Source organism: Gorilla gorilla, chromosome 2 (genome assembly GCF_029281585.2).
Source record: "Gorilla gorilla gorilla isolate KB3781 chromosome 2, NHGRI_mGorGor1-v2.1_pri, whole genome shotgun sequence".
Taxonomy (NCBI): Eukaryota; Metazoa; Chordata; class Mammalia; order Primates; family Hominidae; genus Gorilla; species Gorilla gorilla.
In genome coordinates, this window is record NC_086017.1 from 186,798,789 (window position 1) to 186,825,715 (window position 26,927).

Genomic DNA, 26,927 nt, shown 5'->3' on the forward strand with positions numbered 1-26,927 from the left:
TCCCAGCACTTTGGGAGGCCGAAGCGGGCGGATCACCTGAGGTCAGGAGCTCAAGACCAGCCTGACCAACATGATGAAACCCCATCTCTACTAAAAATACAAAAATTAGTCAGGAGCAGTGGCAGGCACCTGTAATCCCAGCTACTCAGGAGGCTGAGGCAGGAGAATCGCTTGAACCTGGGAGGCAGAGGTTGCAGTGAGCTGAGATCGTGCCACTGCATTCCAGCCTGTGTGACAGAGCGAGACTCCGTCTCAAAAAAATAAATAAATAAATAAACAAAACGTAACCTAAGTTGTTAACTGTGAGCTAACCAAATCAAATTGCATTCGTTTTCCTTTTTCATCTCTTTGACATGATGAATTTATTTTTATATCAGTTTTCTTAAAATGCATTGGTTCATATTGACTATTATGACAGGGGTTAAGCTAAACACTTAATTGACTCCTGATTTTCCTTTGGAAGTTCAGGTCCAGCCCTTAATGAGATTATGATCCTGTTGTAACTGAAAAATCAAAGTAAATGGGTATGGATTCTTGGCTTAAGAAAAGATAATTTTGATGACTACTGGCTCTGCGAGGAAAAACTTTCTTTCCTCTTTTTCCAAATGTCTTCTCGCTAAGACTCTCTGAAATTCTTCTGGTCTGTTATAAAATACAATCTGAGTATGAAAATAGCTAATATTATGAAAAAAACCTTAGTACAGTGCTTGCAATACACTAAATAAATACTGCATAAATATTAGCTATTATTAGTAGAAAGTGGGGCTGTTCGCTGTGGAAAAGAGGCTTCCTTTTTCCTCTGTCATATAATCTGTAATGTTTATTCCTATTTTATGAGTTTCAGTAACAGCTACTTCAAAGCCATACATATAATACTTCTGCACAAACCCCTTTTCTTAGAGCCACTTTACTTATCTTTACGACAGAAAAATAGATATGAAATACATTTTTTGACAGATTGTCTTTTGCCAGCACAATAAAAATATGAACCAGGAAGCTAAGTAAAGTTTTGTTTTGTTTCATTTTCTCTTTATCCTCCGAATTCCTTTACTTGGTCATGCCTCTTTTGTTCATCTCTCTACCCACTGACTCTCGATACAGAGTCTTTCCACATACAAACATATGCTCTTCATTGATCTATACCTTTGTTTCTCCAAATCTTTAAAATTGGATATTTTGGTGACTTTAAAGATTCTCAAGCATAGTCATATTTCCCCATGTCTTATTTGCACAGCTGTTTCTGCGCTAATGCTTCACTTGGTATCAAGGTATCAAAGCTGAGTCAGCCCTAGAATCTGTCTTTGAAGTCCAGGGTCTGTGAGGAACTAAAAGTTTCATGTAAGTATGATGAAACATGTGAAAGCATCGTGCACACATTACTGTGGTAACAAAGAAAGGATGAGCAATTCTACCTCAGAAAGTTAGTGCTAAAACCATCATTCACATGAGGAATATTTGCCCCTACATTTGAAAAATGAATCGGAGCCTTGTATGGAAAGACATCCCAGATGGAGAGCACAACATTTTCAGAGACATTTGCTCAGGAACCACAGTAGTGGAGAACTGTGGCATTGCTGGAGAGAGGAAGAGTGGGAGAGATGGCTGGAAAGAAGAAAGGCGATGGAATAATGAAAGGACCTCACATCAACCTTCCAGCTGTAGGGTTCATTTTATCCTCATTTCACAGAAGAGGAAAATGAGGTCCATAGAGTAAAAAACGACACAGGAAATAAACAGCAAGAGCTCAAATTCAAGACCAGATCTTCTCCTAAAACCCATCGTGCTTGCTTTCTGCTGCAATATATGACTAGTTGGAACTTTTTTAATCAAAGTATTAAATCCCTAATTTAGATACAAGAAATTAGATTTCAGTATGGTATGTGCTAAAGGGATCTTTTAGACAGAGCTCCTTTGAGAGGTGTCCCAATTACCTCATAAACAAGTATTTTCCTGAATGTATATTGTTGCTTTTCTCATCCTAAAGAAGTTTGAGGTGAGGAGAAAGAGAAGAAAGAAGAAGAAAAAAAAAACTAACACTGATTGGGTGTCTTCTGTGAGCTACAGATTATTTTACTAACACTGATTGGGTGTCTTCTGTGAGCTACAGATTATTTTATATGTTATATTTTATAGGTATTTTGTATACTATATTATTTGAATCCTCACAACCATTTTGTGAGTTAAATACTATTGCCACTTTTAAAGATGAGGACTCTGAAATTCAGATATAAAAAAACTTGCCCAGCTGACTTGTCCAGTCATGCAGCTAGTTAATGGTAAACCTCAAGTTAGAACAGGAGTTAGCTTGACCCAGACCCAGATCATCTCATTCCTTTATCTAACTGTGCTCCTTGTGAATGGGCTCAACATTAAACTCAAAACAAGGCCAATCAGTTAACTAAAACATTGATGAAGGAAATGTTTTAGAGCAATGTCTCTAAGAAAGGACATACCTTGGCAAAGGAAGTAACATGGCATTTTCGGCTTAATCAAATAATAACCTTGTATTTGAAATAACACTTGGACTTCAAATTTGGACTCCAAACAGAAAGAATGATGAGATCAGGGAACTATATGAATGACAAAATAGACCATGAAGCAGCAGGAAGAAGAAACAATGAGTGAATGGGAAGAGATACACTACACAAAATGGGGGATATAGAGTTTCTTGTTCTCAAGGGCTTTATTTGCCCATTCGAATCATATCTGTCTTATAAGTATGCCCCAAATCTGTGACTTCATTCATTAGTCCCTCCTTATTGATGGGGAATATCTTCTACGACCCCTAATGAATGCCAGAAACCATAGATAGTACCAAACTCTAAATATAATGTTTTTTCTATGCATACTTAGTTATGGTAAAGGTCAATTTGTAAATTAGGCACAATAATAGATTAGCAACGACAACAATAATTAAATAGAGCAATTCTAACAATAATAAAGAAAGTAATAAAAACTGTAATAAAAAGTTATGTGAACATAATCTCTGTCTTTCTCTCAAAATATCATATTGTACTGTTCTCACCTATTTTTGGACCACAGTTAACCATGAGTAACAGCTATTGTAGAAGATAAAACTGCAGGTTAAGAGGAACTACTGTATTTACCAAAGGGTCGTTGTCTCATATAGTCACATTGTCTCCCAGAATCCCAAATAGCTAAACATTTACAAATTATGATTGTTGACCAACCTAAATTCTAGAACACATTGATACATTAGCAGAAGAGGGTAATTAACTCAAGCTCCTGGCCTAGAAAACGTCAAGGTTTGAGAGACTGCTCACCATCAAGAGAGGGCTTCAATACTGGTCTGAGCCTTGTCTAGTCACCTTCACAGATCTTGGACACTCAAGTTAACTCTTCAGTATTTAGCTACTTTTATCCAGGGCGCTCATAATAATGATCATATGCAATCCTCTATATTTGTATTCTAAGTGGTGTGTCTTGATGAAGACAGAAACATTTAACTACTTGACTATATGTATATAATGGATTACTTAGAATAAAAACAAAAAAGTTTGGCATTATAGTTTTTTATTGGCCAGAAATTTTGCTGGTAGTTGAGCTATATGTCACTTAGATTAAGAAGTCATTGTGATAATTTTTATTATTAATAATAATAGTGTAAATTATAAGCATAGTTTATTAAACATGTGCAGATGTTGTTCTGGACCAAGGCAAGATAGTAAATATTTTGGCTTTGTGGGTCATGTCCTATCTGTTGCAGCTACTTAGCTTTCCTGGCACAAAAGCAATCAAACAATATGACACTGAATAGACATAGCTGTATTCCAATAAGACTTTATTCATGAACAGTGAAATTTAGATTTCATATAATCTTCAAGTCATGAAATATTGTTCTTTTTAATTTTTTCAACTGTTTAGAAATGTAAAAACTATTCTTAACGCATGAGCCATACAAAAAGAAGGAGTGGGCTAGATTTACATGAGGGCTTTAGTTTTACAATGCTTGCTCTAGACAGTTACCTTTCTCGTCATCAACTTTGTCTTCTATTTCAAGACTTCTCATCCATATTGCATAGATAAGGAAACTAAACATAGGAACATCAAACTGACTTAAACGTCACATAGCAAGCGATTGCAAAACTTTGGCAATTTTCTTGACTTCCCTGAATCTCAATTTCTTTATATGTACACTTGGGAGAAATATATTTATAGAGATATTATGGGATTTAGTGAAATATTCATTTATTCAATTATTATTAAGTTCTTTCTAGTTGCAGAGTCTTCCCTGAAATACTAAAGTTCAGAAAATATACAGTGTAAAAGGTAGATCTTGACCCTACCCAGATGAGGTTTAGAATTAAGTTTGTAAGACATAAGGCAAGTATGAAGTTATAATTAATATGATAGAAGCACTGATGGAAAGAAAAACTATGGGCCAAAGGGAGAATATAGCACAAGTACATATTCCAAGTTCAGGAAAAACCTCCTGGAAAACAGTGGTGTCAAACAGGGCTGTGAAATGATTCACCGAACTGACGACATGGGGGAAAAAAAACAAACAAACGAACAAACAACATTTCAGGCAAAGGCAATGCTATGGGTAAATTCCAGAAGTGACAAGGAGTTGGCCCATTAAGAAACTGAAAGAAGTTCACATGACTGGAACACAAACTTCAAGACATAAATATAAAGCTGGATTCAAGAAATAACGCTAGAGAAGTAAGAAGCCATATAAAGACATGTTCATAAGTCTAGAAGTGATCTTAAGAACAAAGGAAAGTTCCTGAAAAGTTGTGAGCAATGAGGGCATATTATTAGACTTGCATTTTGAAAAGGTCATTCTGCTACAATTTGAAGAATGGATTAGAGAGTGGCAAGAATGAGTCCAGGGAGGCCAGTTCAAAACTAGATGCTACTATGATCCAGATGAATAATGGTAGTGGCTCAGATTAGAGTAGTGGCAGAAGAAACTAAGAGAAGCAGTCAGATTCAAGAAATATTATTTGATTCATTTAAAAATATTTATTGCATCCATTTTTCTGGGAATATAATAATAAACAGACCAAACTGCCGAGTTGTCAGTATGATGGACAAAGTAGAGATGGAGATTATTTCTGACTGGTAACATGAACTAGGATGAGAAAAAAAAAAAAAAAAAAAAAAACAAGAAGAAAAACAATTTGGTGTGTTTTGATTAAAAACCCTGACTAAAATTTCTCATCATTATTTCTTACGGTTCTTTAGAGGGATACATTTCCCTCCCCCCAAAGCCATTTAGGGCCAGAAACAAAAATAAAAAGAGAGTGAGTTTATGGCTCTCTAAAACAGCTTTACTATTCTTTCAGCTTTCTTCTACCTTTTATACCCAGAGAATAAAAAAAAAAAATGGAAGAGAAGAAATATATGACTGCTGTTGCAGAAGAAGTGCAGATATCACTGATATGAACAGATATCAATGGAAAACTACTCATGTACATTGTCTCCCCTAAACCTGATAATAGACATTTTCTTCAAGGTAGAAGATGCTGTACTTTACAACAGCTTACCTGGAGTTTTTATACACTAATTGAGTATGCTATTGAGAGTTGGGTTCTTGGGGTGACTCTTATCATTCAAGGGGACTCTATCAAGATATCAAGATCTCCACCAGTTCTACAGGGGCCATCGTACCTCATGTTTCTGTATCCTGGAACCCTTTAAAATGGTTAATACCACAAATATTTTCCTCAGAATTATATTGCACTCATCAAAATAATTCAAATTTGGAATATTTTTAGCTCGTGATTATTCTGCCTTCAGTTTGAATAGTTTCCATAGATAAACATATCATGCTATGTGTGTATGTCATTGGACTGACACCTCCTGTTTTATACTCTTTACATACAGCAAAACATATTTATAAATGGTATTTCCAGAATACTCCAAAGCCGAAGGTGAGGTCATTACAAAGTATCCTAGTGAACAGAGACACATAGGAAATGGAGATCTTTGTTTAAAAAGTATACTTTTTAAAAGTATACTTTGTTTACAAAGTATAAAATAGTAAGTGTAATTCTTGACCCATTCCATTGGTAGCACCTGTGAAGCCCTCAGTCCCCAGGGGACATGTCCACCAGTTGCGTAGGCTTATATGAACCTAAAGAAAGTGTATTACGCTGGAAATAATAGACTTGGCAATCATTCTCTTTGTATATGATATTTGAAACTATGGCAGTTGATGGAAGTACCTTGTGAAATTGTCTGGAGAAGTATCAGCATTTCACAAACCTCAGCAAATCAAACTGAAGAAGAGCAGCTAAAAAGTAGAGCATAAGTAAAGATCTGGCATTCACAAAACCCCCAAACAGCCTGTTTCAAGAAAGTATATTGTGCCAAAGCCTGGCTCTGTAAAGGGCCACTGGGTTCAGGAAAGCAGTCAATGGTGATCTTGACAAAAATGATGTCTGTAGTGAGGTTGGAAGTTTGATGCAGTGAGTACAGGTCTAAGTGTGATGCGAGGAAATCAAAACTGTGAATACAAGAGCTCTTTCAAGAAAATGGGCCCACAGAAAATAGGGAAAAGACAAAATAATTTTTGGCTGGTTTTCTTGTATTTTTTTTAAGATGGAAGATAACCTGAACGTGTTCCAGTAGTGATAGAAAAGAATTAGCAGGAAGAGATATTAAAAGCTTGGGGAGAGATAGATAACTGAGAGAAATCACCGGTAAATCAGGAAGGGAAGGAATCTAGGAAAGAAACAGAAGGTCTGTTTTTGAAATGATACCATCTCTGTTTGCTTACATGGAAAGAGCAGGAAAGTAGGAAAGTATGAAGGTATGGTATGTACCTGTAGGCTAGACGTCAGACAGTTGAGACATCTCCCTCTGAAGATTTTTATTGTGAAGTAGCTAAAAGTTAAGGGAAAAGAATAAGAGGGTTGATTTACATAATCATTTTGAAGAATGGAATATTGAATGCAAAAAAGGCCAGATAGACATTAATGGTTATCAATTAATAGCGGTATTTAATCTACTTCTTTCTAAAATAATGAAGTTTCTACAAGTGTCTAGGAACTTGTTTTGTTCTCTGTAACTATTTCTACAGGATGAGTAAGTAGTTTCTATTATATATAAATATTTACATATGTGTAAATATGTATTCAGATATATATATACACATATATAGGCACATATACACATATAGACACTTTAAATGCACAATGAGGGTATGGAAGAATATATAAGTCTATATTTTGAGATGTGCTTATATATGTATATATATCTACATAGACATATGTACATATAAATTTACACATATATATGAAAAACTGTGAAATATATTCATATGCATTCTTTTGTACCCTCACCATTCTTTTGAAGTATGTTATTTATTGCACACTCTGTATAGTACTCTCTCTAAAAACAGATTTAATCTACATGTAGTTGATCAGGGAAAATTATCCCATCATTTTGTTATTTTGTTGTTCAAGAATAAATATAGCCCAGAATTATTCTTGATGTTGCTATGAATTCTATGAACCTTCATATAATTCCATCCAGATGTTGAATTTTAGCATTTACCTCCAAAATACAAAGATATTGTTCAAGTTATTACTGGTGTAGCTGTTAATGAATTATTTCAAATTTACCTTTGCTCGGTGCTAAAAAGAAAATATTTCCTATGCATGAGAAATGATAGAAAAACCAGAGCCACTTTAGAATTACCACTAAGGGAGAAAGGCATCTAAGATTATATATATTATTTTAATTAAGGGTGCTTGAAATTTTATATGGCTTTCTTTGAATAATAAGCATCTACAGATGAGGTATGATTAGAAAATGCAATCTCTTTTACAGGTTCAATTAAATCAACTTCATTTCAATAATGTTGAATGATTAGAGAAAATTTTATCAGAATCGTACTTTGAGTCATCATTCAAAGAATCAATTTTTTTAAAATTCTGCAATGTGGTTTACTAGATAATGACAACAGGACTTAAAATTAATCGAAGAAGTTTGAGGGCAATTAAATTATATGTCTTAATCAGTCTGATTTAATATGACTAGTGGATAGAAAGAATTTTCATTTATTCACAAGAGACAACCATCTGAGCCAGTAAAGCTTATAATTAGTGAGGAATAACCCTCAGAAATTAGTGTGCATCTCATATGTGAAGAAGAGTTTACTCAAATAATACATAACCTATTTACCTTGAATCTTTCATTTCTTTTAAAATGTATTTTTATTTTAAGCCATTAAACTGTGTAATATTTGAATGAGATTATTCTTGTTGCTGTTTTCTGTTCCAAGCTAAACCAGAATAACTAGTTATAAGGAGATATAAAGTATTGCAGGATGACATGTTATATACTTATTTGTTATCAAAATACAAAGCTTTCAGTTTTTAAAAAATGAGATTAGTGTTTATTTTTAAATCTATTTTAGATGTAATTTTAATATGCATTTATCTCTAGGCAGATAAAATATAGTATTCAACTTTATCCAAGTGTCTTTCATTATAGAGAAATATACATTTGCGAAAGGTTTACTTCTTCAAAAGTTGCACTATCCATATATTCTTTAAGGAGAAGCATATGATATGATCTATTTGTCATAATGATAAGGTATATAAGATATTGTATTGAGATATGATTTAAATTTATAGAGAAATGCTGATAAATATTAAAATGTGTTATGCCTAGATAAGAAGGTATAGTTAAGAAATAAAAACAATATTTGATGCTATCAAATCATTATATCATAAATATGTAAAAGCTAGTTAAAAGGTTTGATTTAAATTATGTCCTTTCTTCCCTATTGACATTTCAATGAGATTAATAAGTTACATTTATATCATCCATCTGCATGGCAATATTAAAATACACTTTCAATCTTTCATGTAATCCATGTAAAAGGGGTACACAAAACATTAAACGGTAGTCCTTGTCTCTTCCTTGCTGAGGTGAAGTGAAGGTTTTAAAGCAGGAAATCTTGGAATAAGACAAGAAGGTAAAGTTTAAAAAGAACAGGTGAGGAGAGGACCCCTTTTGTACATACAACTGATACATAGTCAGAGAGGTTTGAACTGCCTGAAATCCTAGTAACTGTAATAAATGAAAAAGTACTATCCTCTCTGGCCCAGGAGGAAAGGGTCAACCAAAGACGATGATTATTTCTCTAACACAGTTTTATATATGTGTACCAGTGCTTACTATACTTCCATCATGTATAGATGCATCAGAAGGTTCTGTCTGTGAGGAACAGGAACACATCAGACAATGAATCCATCAAGACCTTGATTTTGGACTTCTCAGTCTCCAAAACTGTTAGAAATAGGTGTTTGTTGTTCATAAGCCACCAAGTTTATGGTATGTTTGTTATAAGCAACCTGAACGGGCTAAGACATGGACTCTAAAATATTCTGGAGCTCCAAATTACTATGAGGGTTAGAAATCCAACAGACCAATATTGTATGGAGCTACTGAGATTTGGGGGGTTAGATTGCTTTTGCAGCATAATGAAGTCTGTAACTCTAGCTGATGACCTAACTGTAGTAAAGTCTTAAAATCTGTGCTCTTAATCTAAATGCAGTAATAGTAGCTATGATTTCATAGGAAAACAATCTAGACACAATTTAATAATAATTTCATTTCTCTTTCAGCCTGAAATTGGAAGTCAAACTGTGATCTTATTTTCACATAAAAACTCTGAATTTGTAGATTTTCCTGCAAAGTGGTAATAACAGGGTTAATGTTCAAAACTAAATAATCACAGTGTTATGGTGAATTGATAAAATGCTTAGCAGTTAAAGACTACAACAATTTAAAATAAGCTGACTTTGCCAGTTTTTACTTGCCCACCCAACAGTTATTTTTCATCAACAGTTCTGAACTCAATTCATTTAAGTGTACATATTGTTTTTCTTTAGGAAAAAGAATAAAATATTCATGACAGTCTGTGGTGATTCATACATTTTTGTTACTTAGAAATATCTAACTTCATTAATTCTTCAGAATGTCTTTTACTGCCCTGAAACACAAATAGTATGATAGTGTGTCTGGGGAATTGGCTGCTGAAATGTATTTAAAAGAATTCCATGCCTTCCGATATACAGTGTTTTGAGAAAGAGTTTAAAATTTTAGAATGTCAAGTACAAATGATGTTATTAAATAATTGATAAAGGCAGTTCCTACACAACTTTGACATTCTATCATTCTATTCAGATCAGACTTTTAAAAAATCAGTAGTTTCTTTATTCTTTTTTGTTTGTTTGTTTTTTCTTACCACTCCAAATGCAAAGCCTCATTTTTTTTAATACTTGAAGTTCTGGGATACATGTGCAGAACGTGCAGATTTGTTACATAGGTATACACGTGCCATGATGGTTTGCTACACCCATCAAACCGTCATCTACATTAGGTATTTCTCCTAATGCTACCCTTTCTCTAGCCCCCCACTCCCCAATAGGCCCTGGTATGTGATGTTCCCCTTCCTATTTTCACGTGTTCTCATTGTTCAACTCCCACTTATGAGTGAGAACATGCAGTGTTTGGTTTTCTATTCCTGTATTAGTTTGCTGAGAATGATAGTTTCCAGCTTCACCCATGTTTCTGCAAAGGACATGAACTCATCATTTTTATGGCTGCATAGTATTCCATGGTGTATATGTGCCACATTTTCTTTATCCGGTCTATTATTGATGGGCATTTGAGTTGGTTCCAAGTCTTTGCTATTGTGAATAGTGCTGCAATAAACATACGTGTGCATGTGTCTTTATAGCAGCATGATTTATAATCCTTTGGGTATATACCCAGTTATGGGATTACTGGGTCAAATGGTATTTCTGGTTCTAGATCCTTGAGGAATCGCCACACTGTCTTCCACAATGGTTGAACTAATTTATGCTCCCACCAACAGTGTAAAAGCATCCCTATTTCTGCACATCCTCTCCAGCATCTGTTGTTTCCTGACTTTTTAATGATCACCATTCCAACTGGCATGAGATGGTGTCTCATTGTGGTTGTGATTTGCATTTCTCTAATGACCAGTGTTGATGAGCTTTTTTTCATTTGTTTGTTGGCCACATAAATGTCTTCTTTTGAGAAGTGTCTGTTCATATCCTTTGCCCACTTTTTGATGGGATTGTTTCTTTTTTCTTGTACATTTGTTTAAGTTCTTTGTAGATTCTGGATATTAGCCCTTTGTCAGATGAGTAGATTGCAAAAATGTTCTCCAATTCTGTAGGTTGCCTGTTCACTCTGATGATAGTTTATTTTGCTGTGCAGAAGCTCTTTAGTTTAATTAGATCCCATTTGTCAATTTTGGCTTTTGTTGCCATTGCTTTTGGTGTTTTAGTCCCTATTTAATCAATGGTGTTGGGAAAACTGGCTAGGCATATGCAGAAAACTGAAACTGGACCTCTTCCTTACACCTTATACAGAAATTAACTCAAGATGAATTAAAGACTTAAACATAAGACCTAAAACCATAAAAACCCTAGAAGAAAACCTAGGCAATGCCATTCAGGACATAGCCATGGGCAAAGACTTCATGACTATTTTCTCTTTTCTAAATTATCTATTCTCATTTAAAATAAGTACTAATGTTTGAGAAAGATCAGATTTTCTTTACATTACCATTAACAGTAATAATGTATTAATCATACGTGGAACCTTTCTTTAGTGTTACTCTTACATCATCTCTTATGGAGTAAAATAACGGAAGCCTAAAGAAGTAGTTTTATGTCCAAGGCCACAAGTATGTGGACAGATCCAGGGTTAAAATCCAGATAAACTGGCTGCTACACCATTGTTCACTCTGCTCTATTCTAGTAGAAGAGTTCAAGAGTTCATCCTACTCTGTTCAATTGTTTATGGACTCTCTTTAGTAGGTGTTTAAAATGCTTAAAACAATAGCAGCGTCTTTAAAATCTCATATCTTTCTTTGGTCTAATTGGTACATATATGCATGGTAAATACCAAAATTACCAACATACTATACCTTGAATATTTTTTGCATAGACATTGTAAATGTTATTATTAGATGTCTTTATTATTTCTCCATAGTCCTTGTTACCTGATGATAATTGATCAAAGAATGTTAGGACATCAAAAATTAAACAAATGACTATAAGATGGACACTCAAGGCTGGGCATGGTGGCTCACACCTGTAACCCCAGCACTTTTGGAGGCTGAGGAGAGCGGACTACCCGAGGTGAGGTGTTCGAGACCAGCCTGGTCAACATGGTGAAACCCGGTCTCTACTAAAAATACAAAAATTAGCCAGGCATAGTGGCACATGCTGTAATCCCAGCTACTCAGAAGGCTGAGGCACAAGAATCACTTGAACCTGGGAGGCGGAGGTTGCAGTGAGCCAAGATTGTGCCACTGCACTCCAGCCTCGGTGACAGAGCAAGACTCTGTCAAAATAAAAAATAATAAAAAAATAAAAAAAGATGGACCCTTAAATGTTTGATGATATAGAAATTACTATCTTTACAAATCCTTTATTCATTCATTCAGTAACTGTTTATTTAAACCTACTGTAAGGAATGAGCTGTGATTAGGTGCTGTGTATAGAGTCATAAACAAATAGGCAAGACAGCCACACTCAAATAACACATATAATATGTTACATATATCATATGTAATATTATATATATGTAATTTATTGGAATACATAAGGAATACATATTATATATAATATATAATATATTGGAATACATATATATGTATATAATATATTGGAATACATATATAATATATGTATATACTATATTATATATGTATATACTATATTATATAAAATATATGTATATTATATATAATATATTATATATAATATATGTATATAATATATATAATATATGTGTATAATATATTATATATTATGTTATTACACATATATATTACATATATAATATACAGATATATATGTGTATATAATATATATGTATACGTGTGTGTGTATATATATACATATACACACACACTAACAAAAAGTCTATGAAACTAAAAAGCCGACTGCTCTAAGAGATAAAAATGTTGGGGGAAGTCGAGAGAAATTCTATTTCCCTGTGTTTGACACGGAAGCTTGACTAAGAAGCTCAAAATTAAGCTGAGGGTTAAAGGATGAGAATGAGTCAGCTCTACAAAGAACGGGAGGCAGAGCACTTCCATTCGTGGGAAAAGTACATGCAAATTCATATAGGCAAAAAAAGTCTTAGAATGTCTGGAACATAAAAGTGATTTAGAGGGAAAGTGGCTCAAAGTGAGAGTGAAGAGCAGATTGTTATAGGCCTCAGGATGCTGGCTGGTATTTGAGGGCAATGGGAAGCCAAGTTTTAAGAGCAAAGTTATATGATCTAATCTAAGTTTCAAAAACAGATAAGTCATCCTAGCTGTATATAAAGAATGTTTTGGAGGAGTCTAATTTTAGTAACTTTGGAGACTGACTTAATATAGACTTACTTTCTTGTACATAGTTATAGAATAATGGATACATTTAAAGCTAAACAAACAAATAAGTAGCATGACTGGAGAAAGAAAGGTATTCCCTGATGTCAGAAAGAATGAATAATACCAAACCTGAGCTGTAATTTACTAATCTGGTGCTACAGTTGTCCAGAAAATTAGATTTGGCTTTAGGCTCTAAGTTCAGGCCCTAGAATTTGATTACCCACTTAGGGATAAAATGACATAGCCTTTGAATTGCATGATGAAATTTGCACAGAGAACAACCTTAGAAAGACAAGTATCTTGGCCTCAAGTGATCCTCCTGCCATAGTCTCCCAAAGCACTTGGATTACAGGTGTGAGGCATGGCGCAGCCACATTATCTGTTTGATGCGGGGCTACAAGCACTGATTCCTACATCTGCTATGACCTGGGCACAAGATTTTGAATCCTTCACTAAATTATTCTCTCAATTTCCTCTAAGAACGATTCAGCCTTAGAATAAGTCACAAGATTTTTTGGTTTTTTAAATCAAAAAATTAATATATTAGGCCTAGTATGATGGCTCACACCTGTAATCCCAGCACTTTGGGAGGCCGAGGAAGGAGGATTGTTTGAGCCCAGGAGTTTGAGACCAGCCTGGCCAACATGGCAAAACCCTGTCTGTACAAAAATCACAAGAATTAGCTAGACATAGTGGTGCAGGCCTGTGGTCCCAGCTACTTGGGGTGTTTAGGGGGAGCATCACTTAAGCCCAGGAGGTAGAGGCCACAGTGACCCAAGATCGCACCACTGCACTCCAGCCTGGATGACAGAACGAGACCCTGTCTCCAAAAAAAAAAAAAGAGAAAGAAAGAAATAAATTAATATACAGACAGCAACCTTGAAGGAGATGATTGAAGTTTAGAGTTTAGTCTAACAGTGACCTCAAGAGAGCAGATTTTTTTTTTTTTTTTTTTTTTTTTTTTTTTTGAGATGGAGTCTCACTCTGTTCACCCAGGTTGGAGTGCAGTGGCACAATCTTGGCCCACCGCAACCTCCACCTCCCGGGCTCAAGTGATTCTGTTGCCTCAGCCTTCAGAGAAGCTGGGATTACAGGCGCCCATCACCACGCTCAGCTAACTTTTCTTGTATTTTGTTGTTGTTGTTGTTATAGCACAACTTATATATTTCAAATGGACAAAAAATTAGTATCATTTACAGTATCTTAAGATAAATTTCCTTTGAATGGGAGCTTCCTTTCCAGTACTTTGAGGTCTACAAGACGTATCTAGAAAATTTACTACTGTGGAAAATGAAGACTGATTAAATCGAATGGGGGGGAAGGGGAAGGGCCTGTGGCTTTTTTTTTTTTTTTTTTTGATTAGTTGCTGTAACTGTCCTTCGGGCTGCTGAGGGAGTTTCATATTTTCTTTAGACATCATTAGGCGCTGAAGCTCTTGCAGGACAACTTTGATGCTGTATGAATTCTGCCATTTTGCTAGCACTGATATGGCTCTTGGGTCCACCACTCCATTAGAACTATTTACTCCATTCATATTAATTTTTGTTACAAATCTTACAAAGGGGGGTGCTTCTGGGTATTTAGGTCCACATTCTATTTTAAGGCTGTATATTCGATTTTCATAAATTGTTCTTGGAGGCCCAATTATCATCCCTGTCCATCTTGTAAGTGTCATGTCTTCATCGTCTTCTAGACCCCAGCTAACTGTGCCATCTCCTACTCCTTTCTGGCCTTCTTCGAGTTCTTCCAACAGTCGGAAATTGCGAGGGACTTTTACTCCCGAGCCCGTGGTGGCTGCCATCTTGCATTTTCTTGTATTTTTATAGAGATGGAAGATCACTTGAGGCCTGGAGATCAAGACCAACCTGGGCAACGTAGCAAGACTCTGTCTCTACAAATGTATTTAAAAATTAGCCAAGCATGGTGATGCACACACTACTGCACTCCAGCCTGGGCAACAGAGAGAGACCTTGTCTCAAAAAAAAAAAAAAAAAAAAAAAAAACCACCACCACCACCAACAACAACAAAAAACAAGGATAATGTGATTATTTTGGTGTAAACCTCATTTTGTACCAAAAGGCTAGCATTGAATTTTTTAAAGTGAGGTATGATTGCCATTATCTCATCCGCTTTGTGCTAAAATGCTTTTTTAGTTGCGATTGGGCCAGGGGCCAGGATGAATCTCCTCTGAAATTCTGACCTGAATCTTCAGGAAAGAAGATTGAGGAAGAAGGTCTTGGTTAAAATAAATCAGGTTGTCAAGCAGGGGTGATTTTGCCCCCAGGGAACATTGGCAATGTCTGGGGAACATTGGCAATGTCTGGAGACATCTTTTGGTTGTCACAAATGTGGGATGGGGGTTACAAAAAAAAAAGGAAAGACTGGTATCTTGTTAAATGAGTCACTAGAAATCTCTATCTACTACTGGTCCAATATGTTGCTAAAAGAAAACTTGTTCTACCTAAGATATAAGAGTATGTTCATATTGAAAGTGCACATGTACCCTAAAACTTAAAGTATAATAATAAAAAAAAGTTCCAGAAAAATTGACACCCTAAACTCTACCACATGTGGAAATGGTTTACAGGTTTATATTATTCACATTATGTGAGAATCTCCAAGTTAGAAACATAAAGTAAAACTTGCTCTAAACTAATGAAATAACCGTTATGCATGACAGTTACAAATGCAAACTGCTTTACAGTAATATTTTTGAATATTTCCAAGATGATTTTTTTAAAACATAGAATAGGTCATGTTACTTCTCACTTAAACTCTGGTTTCCCATTGCATTTACAATACCAGTTAGCAACCTAAACACCTATGATAATCTTATAGCCAGTCTCACTTGGAACTATACTGCCTCTTAGCTCATTCAGGCTGCTGTACCAAAATGCTATAAACTCAGTAGCTTATAAACAACAGAGATTTATGTCTCACAGGTATGGAGGCTGGGAAGTTCAAGATCAAGGCACTGGCAGGTTCTGTGTCTTGTGAAGACTGTTTCCTGATTCACAGAAGGTGCCTTTGCACAGTCTCCTCACGTGATAGAAGCAAGTTAACTTTCTGTGGTCTCTTTTCTAAGGACACTAATCCCAATCATGAGAGTTCTGCCTTCATGTTCTAGTCACCTCTCAAAGACCTTACTTTCTAATATAAACTTGGGGGTTAGAATTTCAACAAATAAAGTTTGGGAGAACACATTCAGGCCATAGCACCCTCTCAGCCATTTTTATTTCTTCGAAACATGCATAGACATATGTGCACAGAACTATTCACAATAAAAATTATAAATAATGGTAGAAATTGATCCACTGTGATAAGCATGCACAGCAATCCTTCTGAACACAACAATCGATGCTGAAATAAACTATGAGTTTTTTGAAATTATTAAATAATTTTAAAAATTAGAAACCTTAACGAAAGAATTGATCATGAGAAAATCATCTTTAAAAGAATTACTCTAGAAGTAACATAATCAGTGAAATTAAAAATACAATGGATGATTGAAAAAGGAATGTATATAAATGTTGAGAGCTATTTGTTGAAGTGAAAAATAAATGTAAAGAAGTAACCCAGAAAACAACAAAGGAAGGAAAATAAAATGAAAAATGAGAAAGTCATATCTTTTGACCTTCTCATTCTAAATTCCAGAATAAGAGACTGGGGGAGATGCAGTATTTGAAGACATAATGGCTGATAATTTTCCAATATTCATTAATGACGTCAATTTTTTTTTGAAGATCAAATCACAAATAGGATATATTAAAAATAAACCCACATCTAAAAAAAATTGTGATGAAGTGGCTCGTAGGGATAAAAGAAAGGTTGCCTAAGTAAGAATAACAACTAGACTGCAACCAAGGACTCCTTCATAGCAACAAAATAAAATAGAAATAACTTCAAAATGTTAAAGAAAAATAATTTGCAACCTAGAATTCTGTACTAATCTAAAGTATCATTCAAAAATGAGAAAGAAAGAAAGATATTTTTAGAAAAAGGCTGAGACAAGTTTGCCACTTACAGGCTTTCACTGAAATAACTACTGAAGAATACATTTCAGTAAGAAGGAAATTGAATCTGTTATGATAATGCAAGGATAAAAGAACTAATGGTGTGCCAAAAAATGGTGAAGATGTGGATAAGTATAACTAATTTTTGACTATAAAGAAAACCACACTAATAAGAATTACTAGAAAATATCAGACAATGTAAGAAAAAGAAGGGCTTTAATGAGTTGTAAGCATCTTGCATAGTTCCTAGTTGTGAGGTGGGTGCAGATATTGATTACCTCTAGACTTTGTTAGTCAACTGAGCTTGTCTAAGATTTAATGTGCCCAACCTAATAAACAAAAAGTAAAAATAGAATATACAATTCAATCTCTACAGAAATGAAAGAACAGGGAAAAAACTCAGTCAAGCTAATATACTTCAAGAAGGAGAAAAGGAAGTAAAGAAAGCTCATTGTCTAGAAAACACAAAATAATAAAATAAATGCAAATGTACCTGTAATTATAATAGCGTTGTAAATAGTTTAAAAATTCTCAGACTGGATTTTTGACTTTTAAGAAATGCAGTTACATATTAATTTCAAGTCATACACTATCAAAGAAAGCTGATGTAACAATGTCAACATCAGAGAAAGGAAACTTTGAGGCAAAGCTCAAACTTGGAGGTTTTTCTAATTAGAGGATGAACTCATAAGGTTTTTAAAATGAATAATTAGGAAGATACAGCAATTCTGGATATACAGGCATCAACTAACATGTATACAAAATAAAAACTGGTCGAGTTATAGGAAGAAATCAATACATCTACTATCACAGTGTAAAATCATTAATACATTTCTTTCTAGAGGTATAGAGAAATTGAGAATAAATTGGTATAATATAAGAGCTGGGATGGGGGGTGGGGTAACTACATAAGATAATCTACCTAGACATGGTGAGTGCCTTAGAGAAGGACCGTGAGCTACTCCTGGAGAAGTTAGAGCATAATGAAATCAGGAGATTGTTTTTTAATGCATTATAATAAAGTGTCATAAAATGCAATGGGCAGATTTTATAGCTCACTAGCATTTGCATATTTTTTGTATATGGTATGTTTACCAAATTTTCCATTCGTATTTCATATTTTCATCATACACACGCACACATACCCACACACCGTCAATTTGGATTCTATTTCTCGCATTTTGTTGTCTGTAAAAGTAACGTATTGAGAGCCTTAAGACCTTAATCCCAGTTCTGGTTTGGCCTCTCAATAGCTATGTGATGTTTGGCAAATCAAATCATTTCAACTTTCAACCCCTATATTCTTATCTGCAAATTGAGGTGATAAAATCAGACAGAGAAGATTTATTTCATCAGTTGCTGCCCCAGAAGTTTATCTAAAATGTTTGACCTTTTGGGAATTATAAATATATATTTAAATTATATATTTCACAAGTATGTATTGTGTAGCAATTAATTTTTCCATTAAAATGAGGACAAATAAAGTTATTCCATGAATGACATAGTACACATCTGAGATAATAAAACCCAGGCACCTCTTAATCTGCCTAAGTAAATGAGGTGGCTCACTAAAGCATGACACCAGGATATGTCCCCAGTTGTTTAAATAAGTTGAATAAATGGGCACTGAATTCTTGCTACCGCTGCAAAGACATTGTTAGCAATTTATCATAACGAAGGTAAAAATAAAATATGTACATTACTAAACATAGCCTCTTTTGGTGCTGTTTTCCACTAAATAAATTACATTTTAAGTGAAATAAGCTTTTTATTATAACCTACCAGACCCTTCATAGCCTGGCCTCAATCTGTATCATTACCAGTAATGCATAATATAATCTGGAAGATTTGTTGATAGGATTAAATTAAATCATCTATTCACAGTTACAATGAAAGGTCTGGCACATAGTAGATTTTCAGTTAATACTCGTTCCTTTCCTTTGCCTGCCTTTAGAATATGCAAAAACCACAGATGCACTATATAACCTCTTTATCAGACCAGTGTGCTAACTTCCTTGAAAAGGGTGAACAGCCATATGATACAATGATGCATAGTGTAGTGTTTCTAATTTTCCTGAGGATCTAAACGTACAAAGCTCACACAGACTTTGGAGAACAAAGGAAGCAGGTTTCCTGAAGTTTGTGGGTAGGTGTCCAACCTCTGCTTCTTAATCGGCTCCTAGGGGCAGGTTCTGCTGAGCCCCAGCGTCTAGTCAAGCTCTCCTAGATGTAGAAGAGACTGCTCAGTTCACAGCATCTATATGAGCAAGTCGTCTAAGAAACATGAGGTTGGTCAGAGCTCTGGCAGCTGGCTAAAATCCACTTCAGGTTCCGGAAAATAGTCACAATGATAAGCTCTTCAGATAGCCCTCGACTTCTGTTATTAGATTGAGTCCTTCAGTACTCTCAGTACTCCTCAATAACCAACCATATGCTAAAAATTTAAGAGAATATTGTGACTGAGTTTTAGAGTAAACCCTTACAGATGAGGAAACAGAGGCCCATAGAAGTTCAAGTAGTAAATTGACATATTCTAAATTAAGGCTAGTGTGTTTTCAACAATAAACATTTAGATATTATACTTTTTGGTGATAGTGGTAACATGGTAATACGAGTACCAATTGCTAGATGAAATTAAGACATTGAAACCTTTCTATCTTCACTTTTCCAGATCAGGCTTTACTTTGGCATATTATGTGGAATGGCTTAAGCCTTTCTCCAGGTTAATTTATTAATAATCACGGTGTTTCTCTAAAAAAATCTAATTATTCAAGACATTCCAATATAAATAGAATATCTTTCTCCTTTACACGGAGCTTGTTGAGAAGGAAGAAAGGGATCCCTTGCAACATAATCATCTTCTCCAACTTTATTTTCATTTTCTCCTTTAAAAAAATCCTTCCATCAAGACTGATTGACTTAGTGTTAGGATCAGAATTTTCACTTACCTGTTCCTCTTACTAAGAGAGCTGCCCTTAATTTTCTCCACCTCTCTAAATTGTATCCTTCCTTTAAGATCCAGCAAAATCGAACTATCCCCCAAGAACTGTTCTTGGTCCATTGCTGTTCATAGTAACCAGTGTTCTCCTATTAACCTTTGAGATGTGACATTTCATATGTTCTTTCTGTTTTTCTTTGCTAATAGCATCCAAACCATCCAAAGCCCCTTTAGTACAGTAACTATGTCACAGTTTTACGATTTAACTGAGGACTATTGAATTATATGTAGGGGCTTTATAAGCATCTCATCAAGATAAATATCGCTCAGATAAAGTGTACTAATAAAAGTATAAGGTTATATCACATGGTTTAACTGGTCAACTATAAAGATACTAAAATTCTTGAATTGTTGGGCTATGTCATATAGGACATCCTGGGATATTGGAGAAGCAAGGAACTATTAATATAAGAGTCCTGTTTATCACTAAGCAACATGTAAAGAAAAAAAATAAATCTTGGAATTTCTAGAGCTTGACAGTGTGCTCTGTTGGTGCAGCTGTTTATTTACATACATGTATTTTTGGATTCAACTGAACAATAGCATCTAGTTCAAAGCAAGTTACTGTAAGAACCTTGTCATGAATATAATCACACATCAAAGGATCTAAAGCACTTGTGGTATTTTTTCTATTTTTAAAATGTCAAGTCTCACTTTGTAGGATGCAATCTGCAATAACATGTATTGCATTTATAGCCAAGAAAGAAACTGCATTAACAATGTAATTGCGTACAGTAAGGGTCACTTATATTTTGACCATCATTTAAAATCTCACTAGGTAGAAGCAGCAAGTTCAAAAGAACAATCTATTTATTTTTTTCATTCCCATATCTCTACCTCTCTCTAGTGCCTTCATTGTCTCTATAAGATAGAAACATGATGTCATTATTTTTTAATGTTCATATTGTTTGAAAAAATGAAACAATATTCCAAGATAGTATTTTTTAAAAAACAGAATTATACCAGATATCCAAATCTATAATAAAACAGAGGTTTATTTTTGGTTGTTTTTTCAACTGGCACATATAAAAAGAAATAATTATATTAATTTATATCAAAATAATATTGATCTATTAATGTGATTGCTTTCATTTATTACCAAGATGTTCTTTGTTTAATGGTTGGATATTAGAAGGAAATAACATCTTTGTCCTTACTAAAACACTGTTTGATTAAATTCCTAAAGAGAAAACTAAAACCACAATATTTCACATGTACAGATACTCAGCATTATGCCCTGAAAATACAATTTCTAAGAGAATTTTCTCTTTCTAGCTCTTTATGAAAGGCTTCTTCTGTCTTGGTGCATTATGTATGCTTGTTATATGTTTCTTTATCATTATTACAGATTCTGCTGAATCAGTTCTTTAATCTTTCTATGACTAATTGATTTGGATAATTTACAAAGTACATCATTTAATAAACATAAAATTAATCTTTTAAAAATACACAGCCACTACCTCCTTTGTCACACCACAGCTATGATAGTTTTTGCAACTACTCTAGGGTATCTTAGAGAATTGTTTTACTTCATAAATCTCTACTTCCCTTTTTTAGGCTCAGGAAAGCAGGATCTACAGACATGCAAATTAGCATTGGAATGTATCAAAAGTTATAATCCTGGTAGGATCACTTGCTCAGGGCTTTATTTTAAATAGGTGTAATCAGCCCTTGATTATTCCTTAGAATCATTATGTTCACATTTGGTAAATATTGGCCACTGGTATTCCCTATTTGCTAAAATTAGAAAAGGGCTTGGAAAAAAATTTCAAAGGTGCTAATTAGGGTAACAATTAAGAGTCCAGATCTACAGCCAGAATGCTTGGCTCAAATCTCAAAATTGCCATGTACTAGCTACGTGGACCTTGGGAAATTTGATTAACTGAGCAATGCTTCTATTTTCTCATGCAAAATAGAATAAGGCTATTGTAAGGATTCAATGAATTAATTTATATAAAGAATTTAGAATAAAGCCTGGCATATGGCAAGAGTGCAACAAATGTTAGCTGCTGTTATTATTATTGATATCATGTTAAAGATAGTTATTAGTGAAATATAACGAAGATACTTAATTTGTCAATCAGCACTTGCAAATTACTACTAAACATAGTAAAAAAGTAAAGTTAGTATGTTGAAGTTTCATTTTCTAGAACACTAAGAAATATTAACATACTGTGGTCCCTCTCTAGAAACAATATGACTAGCAGAAAATACAAATATATTACAAAGTCAAAACATGACTACATCACTGAAAAATAGTCATTAAAAATGCCAAAAAGCTAATTCATTATTTCCAAATTAATCTGTAAATATATTTTCTCTACTAAAATTTAATAACAGATAGGTGATGACAGTCACCAAAAGAGGAGAGCTATCTTACATTTGACCAAAAAAAGAAAAAAAAAAAAATTACATGAGTTACTTTTCTGTGGCATGGGAATAGAAAGTAAGCATTTTATTTTAGTAATAGATTTGAAAATCCTAAACTTTATCTTTGCCTGAGGCTTTCTTCAGCCCTGGAAAGCTGCCAGTGAACAGGATAGTTCAGAGATTAAAATGTAACACCTCCATGGAGCAATGCCTAATTGGTAGCTAGTGAATCAATACACTGCTCCCTTGCCCCTCGAATGGGAAGATCCTGAGGTACCTATTTTATACTAGCTCTAAGGTTTTCTCCAGCAAGGTTAAGCTTCAGTCATCCACAGTGGTAGCTGACTTGATAATGTGCTTTCTATTGGCGGTCTTGTCTTCCTTGTCTCTCCTTCCCACCCTACTACCCTCACCTCTCAATGAACTATGTGTGATCAGATTTCATCTCAAGTTTGTGGTTTTGAGGGAGTACCCAAACTAGGATTCCTGGTAAACTGGAGATGGTGTGATCAGAGTTTAGGCCGAGAAACTAGAGAGGAAATGGGGCTTTCAGCAGAAGCAGAAGCTGGAAAGGAGGATTTGAATCAGGGAGTTTATATTCCTAGCCATTGGTTTTTTGACATCATGAGTTGCCTTCTTCTTCAATGCCCTCTTCTTCAATGCCCTGGTGTTGGCAGGTGTTAGTACATACTTGCAAAAAACTATACTGTTAGCAGTTCAGGGCTAAGTTAAGAGCCCAACTCTTTCATAATCAAATTAAATTTCAGTGGAGACATGCCTTGTTTATGTCTTCTTTCTTTGCTTCACATCCCATCGATTTTTCATCATGTCCAAGTGGTCCCGAGAGCCTTTGCATGGTCTGTCGGCTCCAGAAATTCTGCAACTCTGCAGGGAAGGCATGCTCCAGGCTGCAAACCCAGTGTCTCAGTAACCTCATTCAGCTCTTGGCAACTGTTGGAGGCATGGTGGTGACTGAAACAGCAGTTTCTCAGCACGCTGAGAGAAAAGAACTCTCTTTCCTCCGGAGGTATTCAGAGCTATGGCCATTCCACTATCCAAAATGCTGTTTTCAAGTTTAACACTGTTTGCTAACACAGGTCTTTATGTTCACACGTAGTTTCTTTTTGGTAGGCCCCTGGACCAAACAGGATAAGTCACAGGAGCTCCTAAAAAATGGCCATGTGTTTGGGGAACTGTATATTCCAAATGTTCCCTGGGATTACAACCCTTCTCCTTGAAGCAAATTGCCCTATCAGAGGCTATTGGAATTCTTCAATGACTTTGGAAATCCTTTGCTAAAAGATCACCTACCACCTAAGGTAGTCTTCATTTGAGACTACCTCAGTCCTTCAAAATCATTCTAATATCTTTGAAAACTTAAAAAGGAAAAGTGAGATCTTGAACCATTTCATTCCTAAAAGGTTAGAGATTCCATGACAATTTTCCTATCTCTTTCTCCTCCAACTATTGGCCTTCACAAATGTAAGCTGTGGAAGCAAGGCCTTTGGCAAGGCCTCCTAAGCATTCCACCAAAATTTTTCTGCAGAAGAAACCCTCAAGTCATCCATTGGCAAGAATAGGAGCATTATTCAGGTGTTGGGATGTTTCTGCTTATACGTGAAACTCTCTTGGGGCTGTCATGGTGGCTCTTGTTGGGGCTGAGGGAACAGGTGTGGTATTTAAAATTTTCCTCACTAGTTTCTGTGATGTGGGTTGTATCTGAAGCTTCCTTTTTGATAGTTGTGGAGGTTGTATAAGTTCTCGCTTTACTAAGACACTTTTACTTTCAAGTAATTTTTATATATATATAAACTTGTCAAATTATAGTTGAATATTAGATATCATAAATCTTGCTATAGGTCAAGGGGAGCAATGGAAAGGAAGTGAGACAAACAGGTCTGTTTTTTGGAATATACAAGAAACATATCCCAAACAAGTAACTGCACAGCTCGGATGATAATGTGGAGAATGCGTTGGAGGCAGACATTTAAAACAATTAGGGAGTTTGTGGAGTATTCCAAATGAAAGACAATGACAGTCTTAAGGCTATATTTTAGTCACATTATGGATACATGGATTTTGTGCACTAATTGTGCATTACACCATTTAATTTCTAATTTTGGGGGGAAATAACTTGGGTATGTCAGGAATACATCTTTGATCCCTCTCCTCTATGGATACTGCAGCTTTGGAAAGGGGTCGTGAGGACTGGCAGCTGCTTCTCATTCTGTTCATCTTCAGGAAACTCCCTCCACTCTTCTTGCCCATGGCTGGCTGCCCTAAGGTTTGTTATCCACAGGATATTTGTTGTTAAATTGGGGAATTTCTAGTATAAAGTGACATAAATCAGAGACATGTCACTTCAGGATGAACATAACAGCCTGAAGGACACTATGCACCACAAAATCCTGTTGTAAAGACTCTTGCCAGGCTATGATTCATCAGGTTATGCCTCTGCTCTGAAAGTTAAAAGGAGTGGAGCAGACTCCCTGCAGATCACTGAATCATGGCCATATAGCTTGGATGAGTTTTAGGGTTTTCTGACCCTATGCCCCACACTCCACACACAAACTTACTTCCCAGTTTGTTTCTCTGAAACTTACTTCCCAGTTTCTCTGAAACTGAGAATTCTGTTTCAGTCACACCAGTTTCTTGTTTCTCTAAAAAATCTTGTTTTACTCTAAAAGTAAAAAGAAATGTTGGCTTTTTTCTACCCCAGATTGCTGCTCATTTTATTCCCTTGATCTAGAATACTTTTCTCATTTTACAGTCATCTAGATTCCTGCTCCCCAAATATATGTGTATGGTGTCGTTAGGTGGTTTGTTTAGAGTGGAATAGAAAATGGTGCTTTCTAAGAAATAAAAGATTCATATTTACTAATTTTAACTTCTTTTTTAACTTAATTTTTAACTTCTTTTTCCAATTGTGTAAAAGTGGAATGGACTTGTCTCTAACAGGAAAGTAAGTTCTAAGGGGAGCACCTATCTTTTATAACATTTTAGCTCTTTTCTCTCCCCCATAGCATGGTAATGATCACACAATAAAGGATCAATAGCTACTAGTTAGGATGGTTCATGATTCATCTACTATTTGTCATGGTGTCTTATAGCATGTGTTAAAGTGAATTAACAATGGCCTGAGAAGGACTCTGTACTTCTATATTTGAGTCCTTGTGGATGAACTGTAACCTAACTAATAGGTAGACAAGATTCACAACCTAAGAGTATGTGCCTGTAACAATAGCTTAGTCTTTGTCAATCCCAGAAGCCATACTTCAACCACTCATACATTGCTGAGTGTTCAAACTGTGTTCAAATAAGGCAAACACCAATCAGTAACCAGTCCAGCTGTTTCTGTACCTCACTTCCAATTTCTATACATCGCTTCCCTTTGCTTTGTCTGTAAGTTTGTTCTGACCATGAGTCATCCCTACAGTCTCTGAATCTGTTGTGATTTTGAGGGCTGCCAGATTCGCAAATCACTCATTGCACAATTAAACTCCTTTAAATTTAATTCAGCTGAAGGTTTTTTTTTGTTTTTTCACATGCCACAGTGACATCCCAGTTTTTTTTTTTTCCATGGTAACCTGTAAAACAGGTGTTATGCTTATCTTACAGCATCAACTTTCATAGTAGGGCTCTATTGCGTTTTAAATTTAACTGAGGACATTAAAAAAAAAATCCCATGATAATAGTTTAACTTACAGCTTAAGTGAAAGGTATAAACTGTGGTTACTTTAATCTGGGTATATAAAAATATAGAAAACCACACAATGCTCAACCATGCTTGTGGCTAAAGAGAAATTACATTATAGACCCAAGGCAATGGTATTATTTTAGTGAACCTATATATGTTTTACTGCATTGTCCACTCAATATATGACAAATTCGTTAAAAGCATTTATTGCAAATACAGTCACCATACTGGGTAATGAGCTACAATAATTAAGGGGAGAAAATGTACCCTACTCTTTAGATATTGACAGTTTAGTAAATAATCTTTTTCTTTCTACATTGGTCTGGTAAGTAAGAGGAAGATTTGTGATGAAGTCAAAGAATTACAGTTATCCCATATAAAAGTTAATCTTTCTTTGGCCTGTAGTAATTTTAGTTGTATTTAAAGGTGCAAAAGAGTATTTT

The 26,927-nt window shown here is 34.9% G+C and overlaps 2 protein-coding genes across 17 annotated transcripts in view; one reads left to right on the forward strand and one right to left on the reverse strand.

The window, feature by feature from the left end:
• The window catches only part of NAALADL2 (N-acetylated alpha-linked acidic dipeptidase like 2), a 1,364,432-nt gene that overhangs the window by 1,262,062 nt on the left and 75,443 nt on the right, over positions 1-26,927 (forward strand). The window lies entirely within an intron of this gene.
• LOC134758146 (ubiquitin-conjugating enzyme E2 variant 1-like) lies at positions 14,595-15,206 on the reverse strand. Its single transcript, XM_063704553.1, has one exon. The coding sequence runs from the start codon at positions 15,204-15,206 to the stop codon at positions 14,595-14,597; it is 612 nt and encodes a 203-aa protein (XP_063560623.1).

What these genes read in the sequence shown, in the direction of transcription:
- LOC134758146 (XM_063704553.1), bottom strand. Translation starts at nt 15,206, where the DNA reads ATGGCAGCCACCACGGGCTCGGGAGTAAAAGTCCCTCGCAATTTCCGA.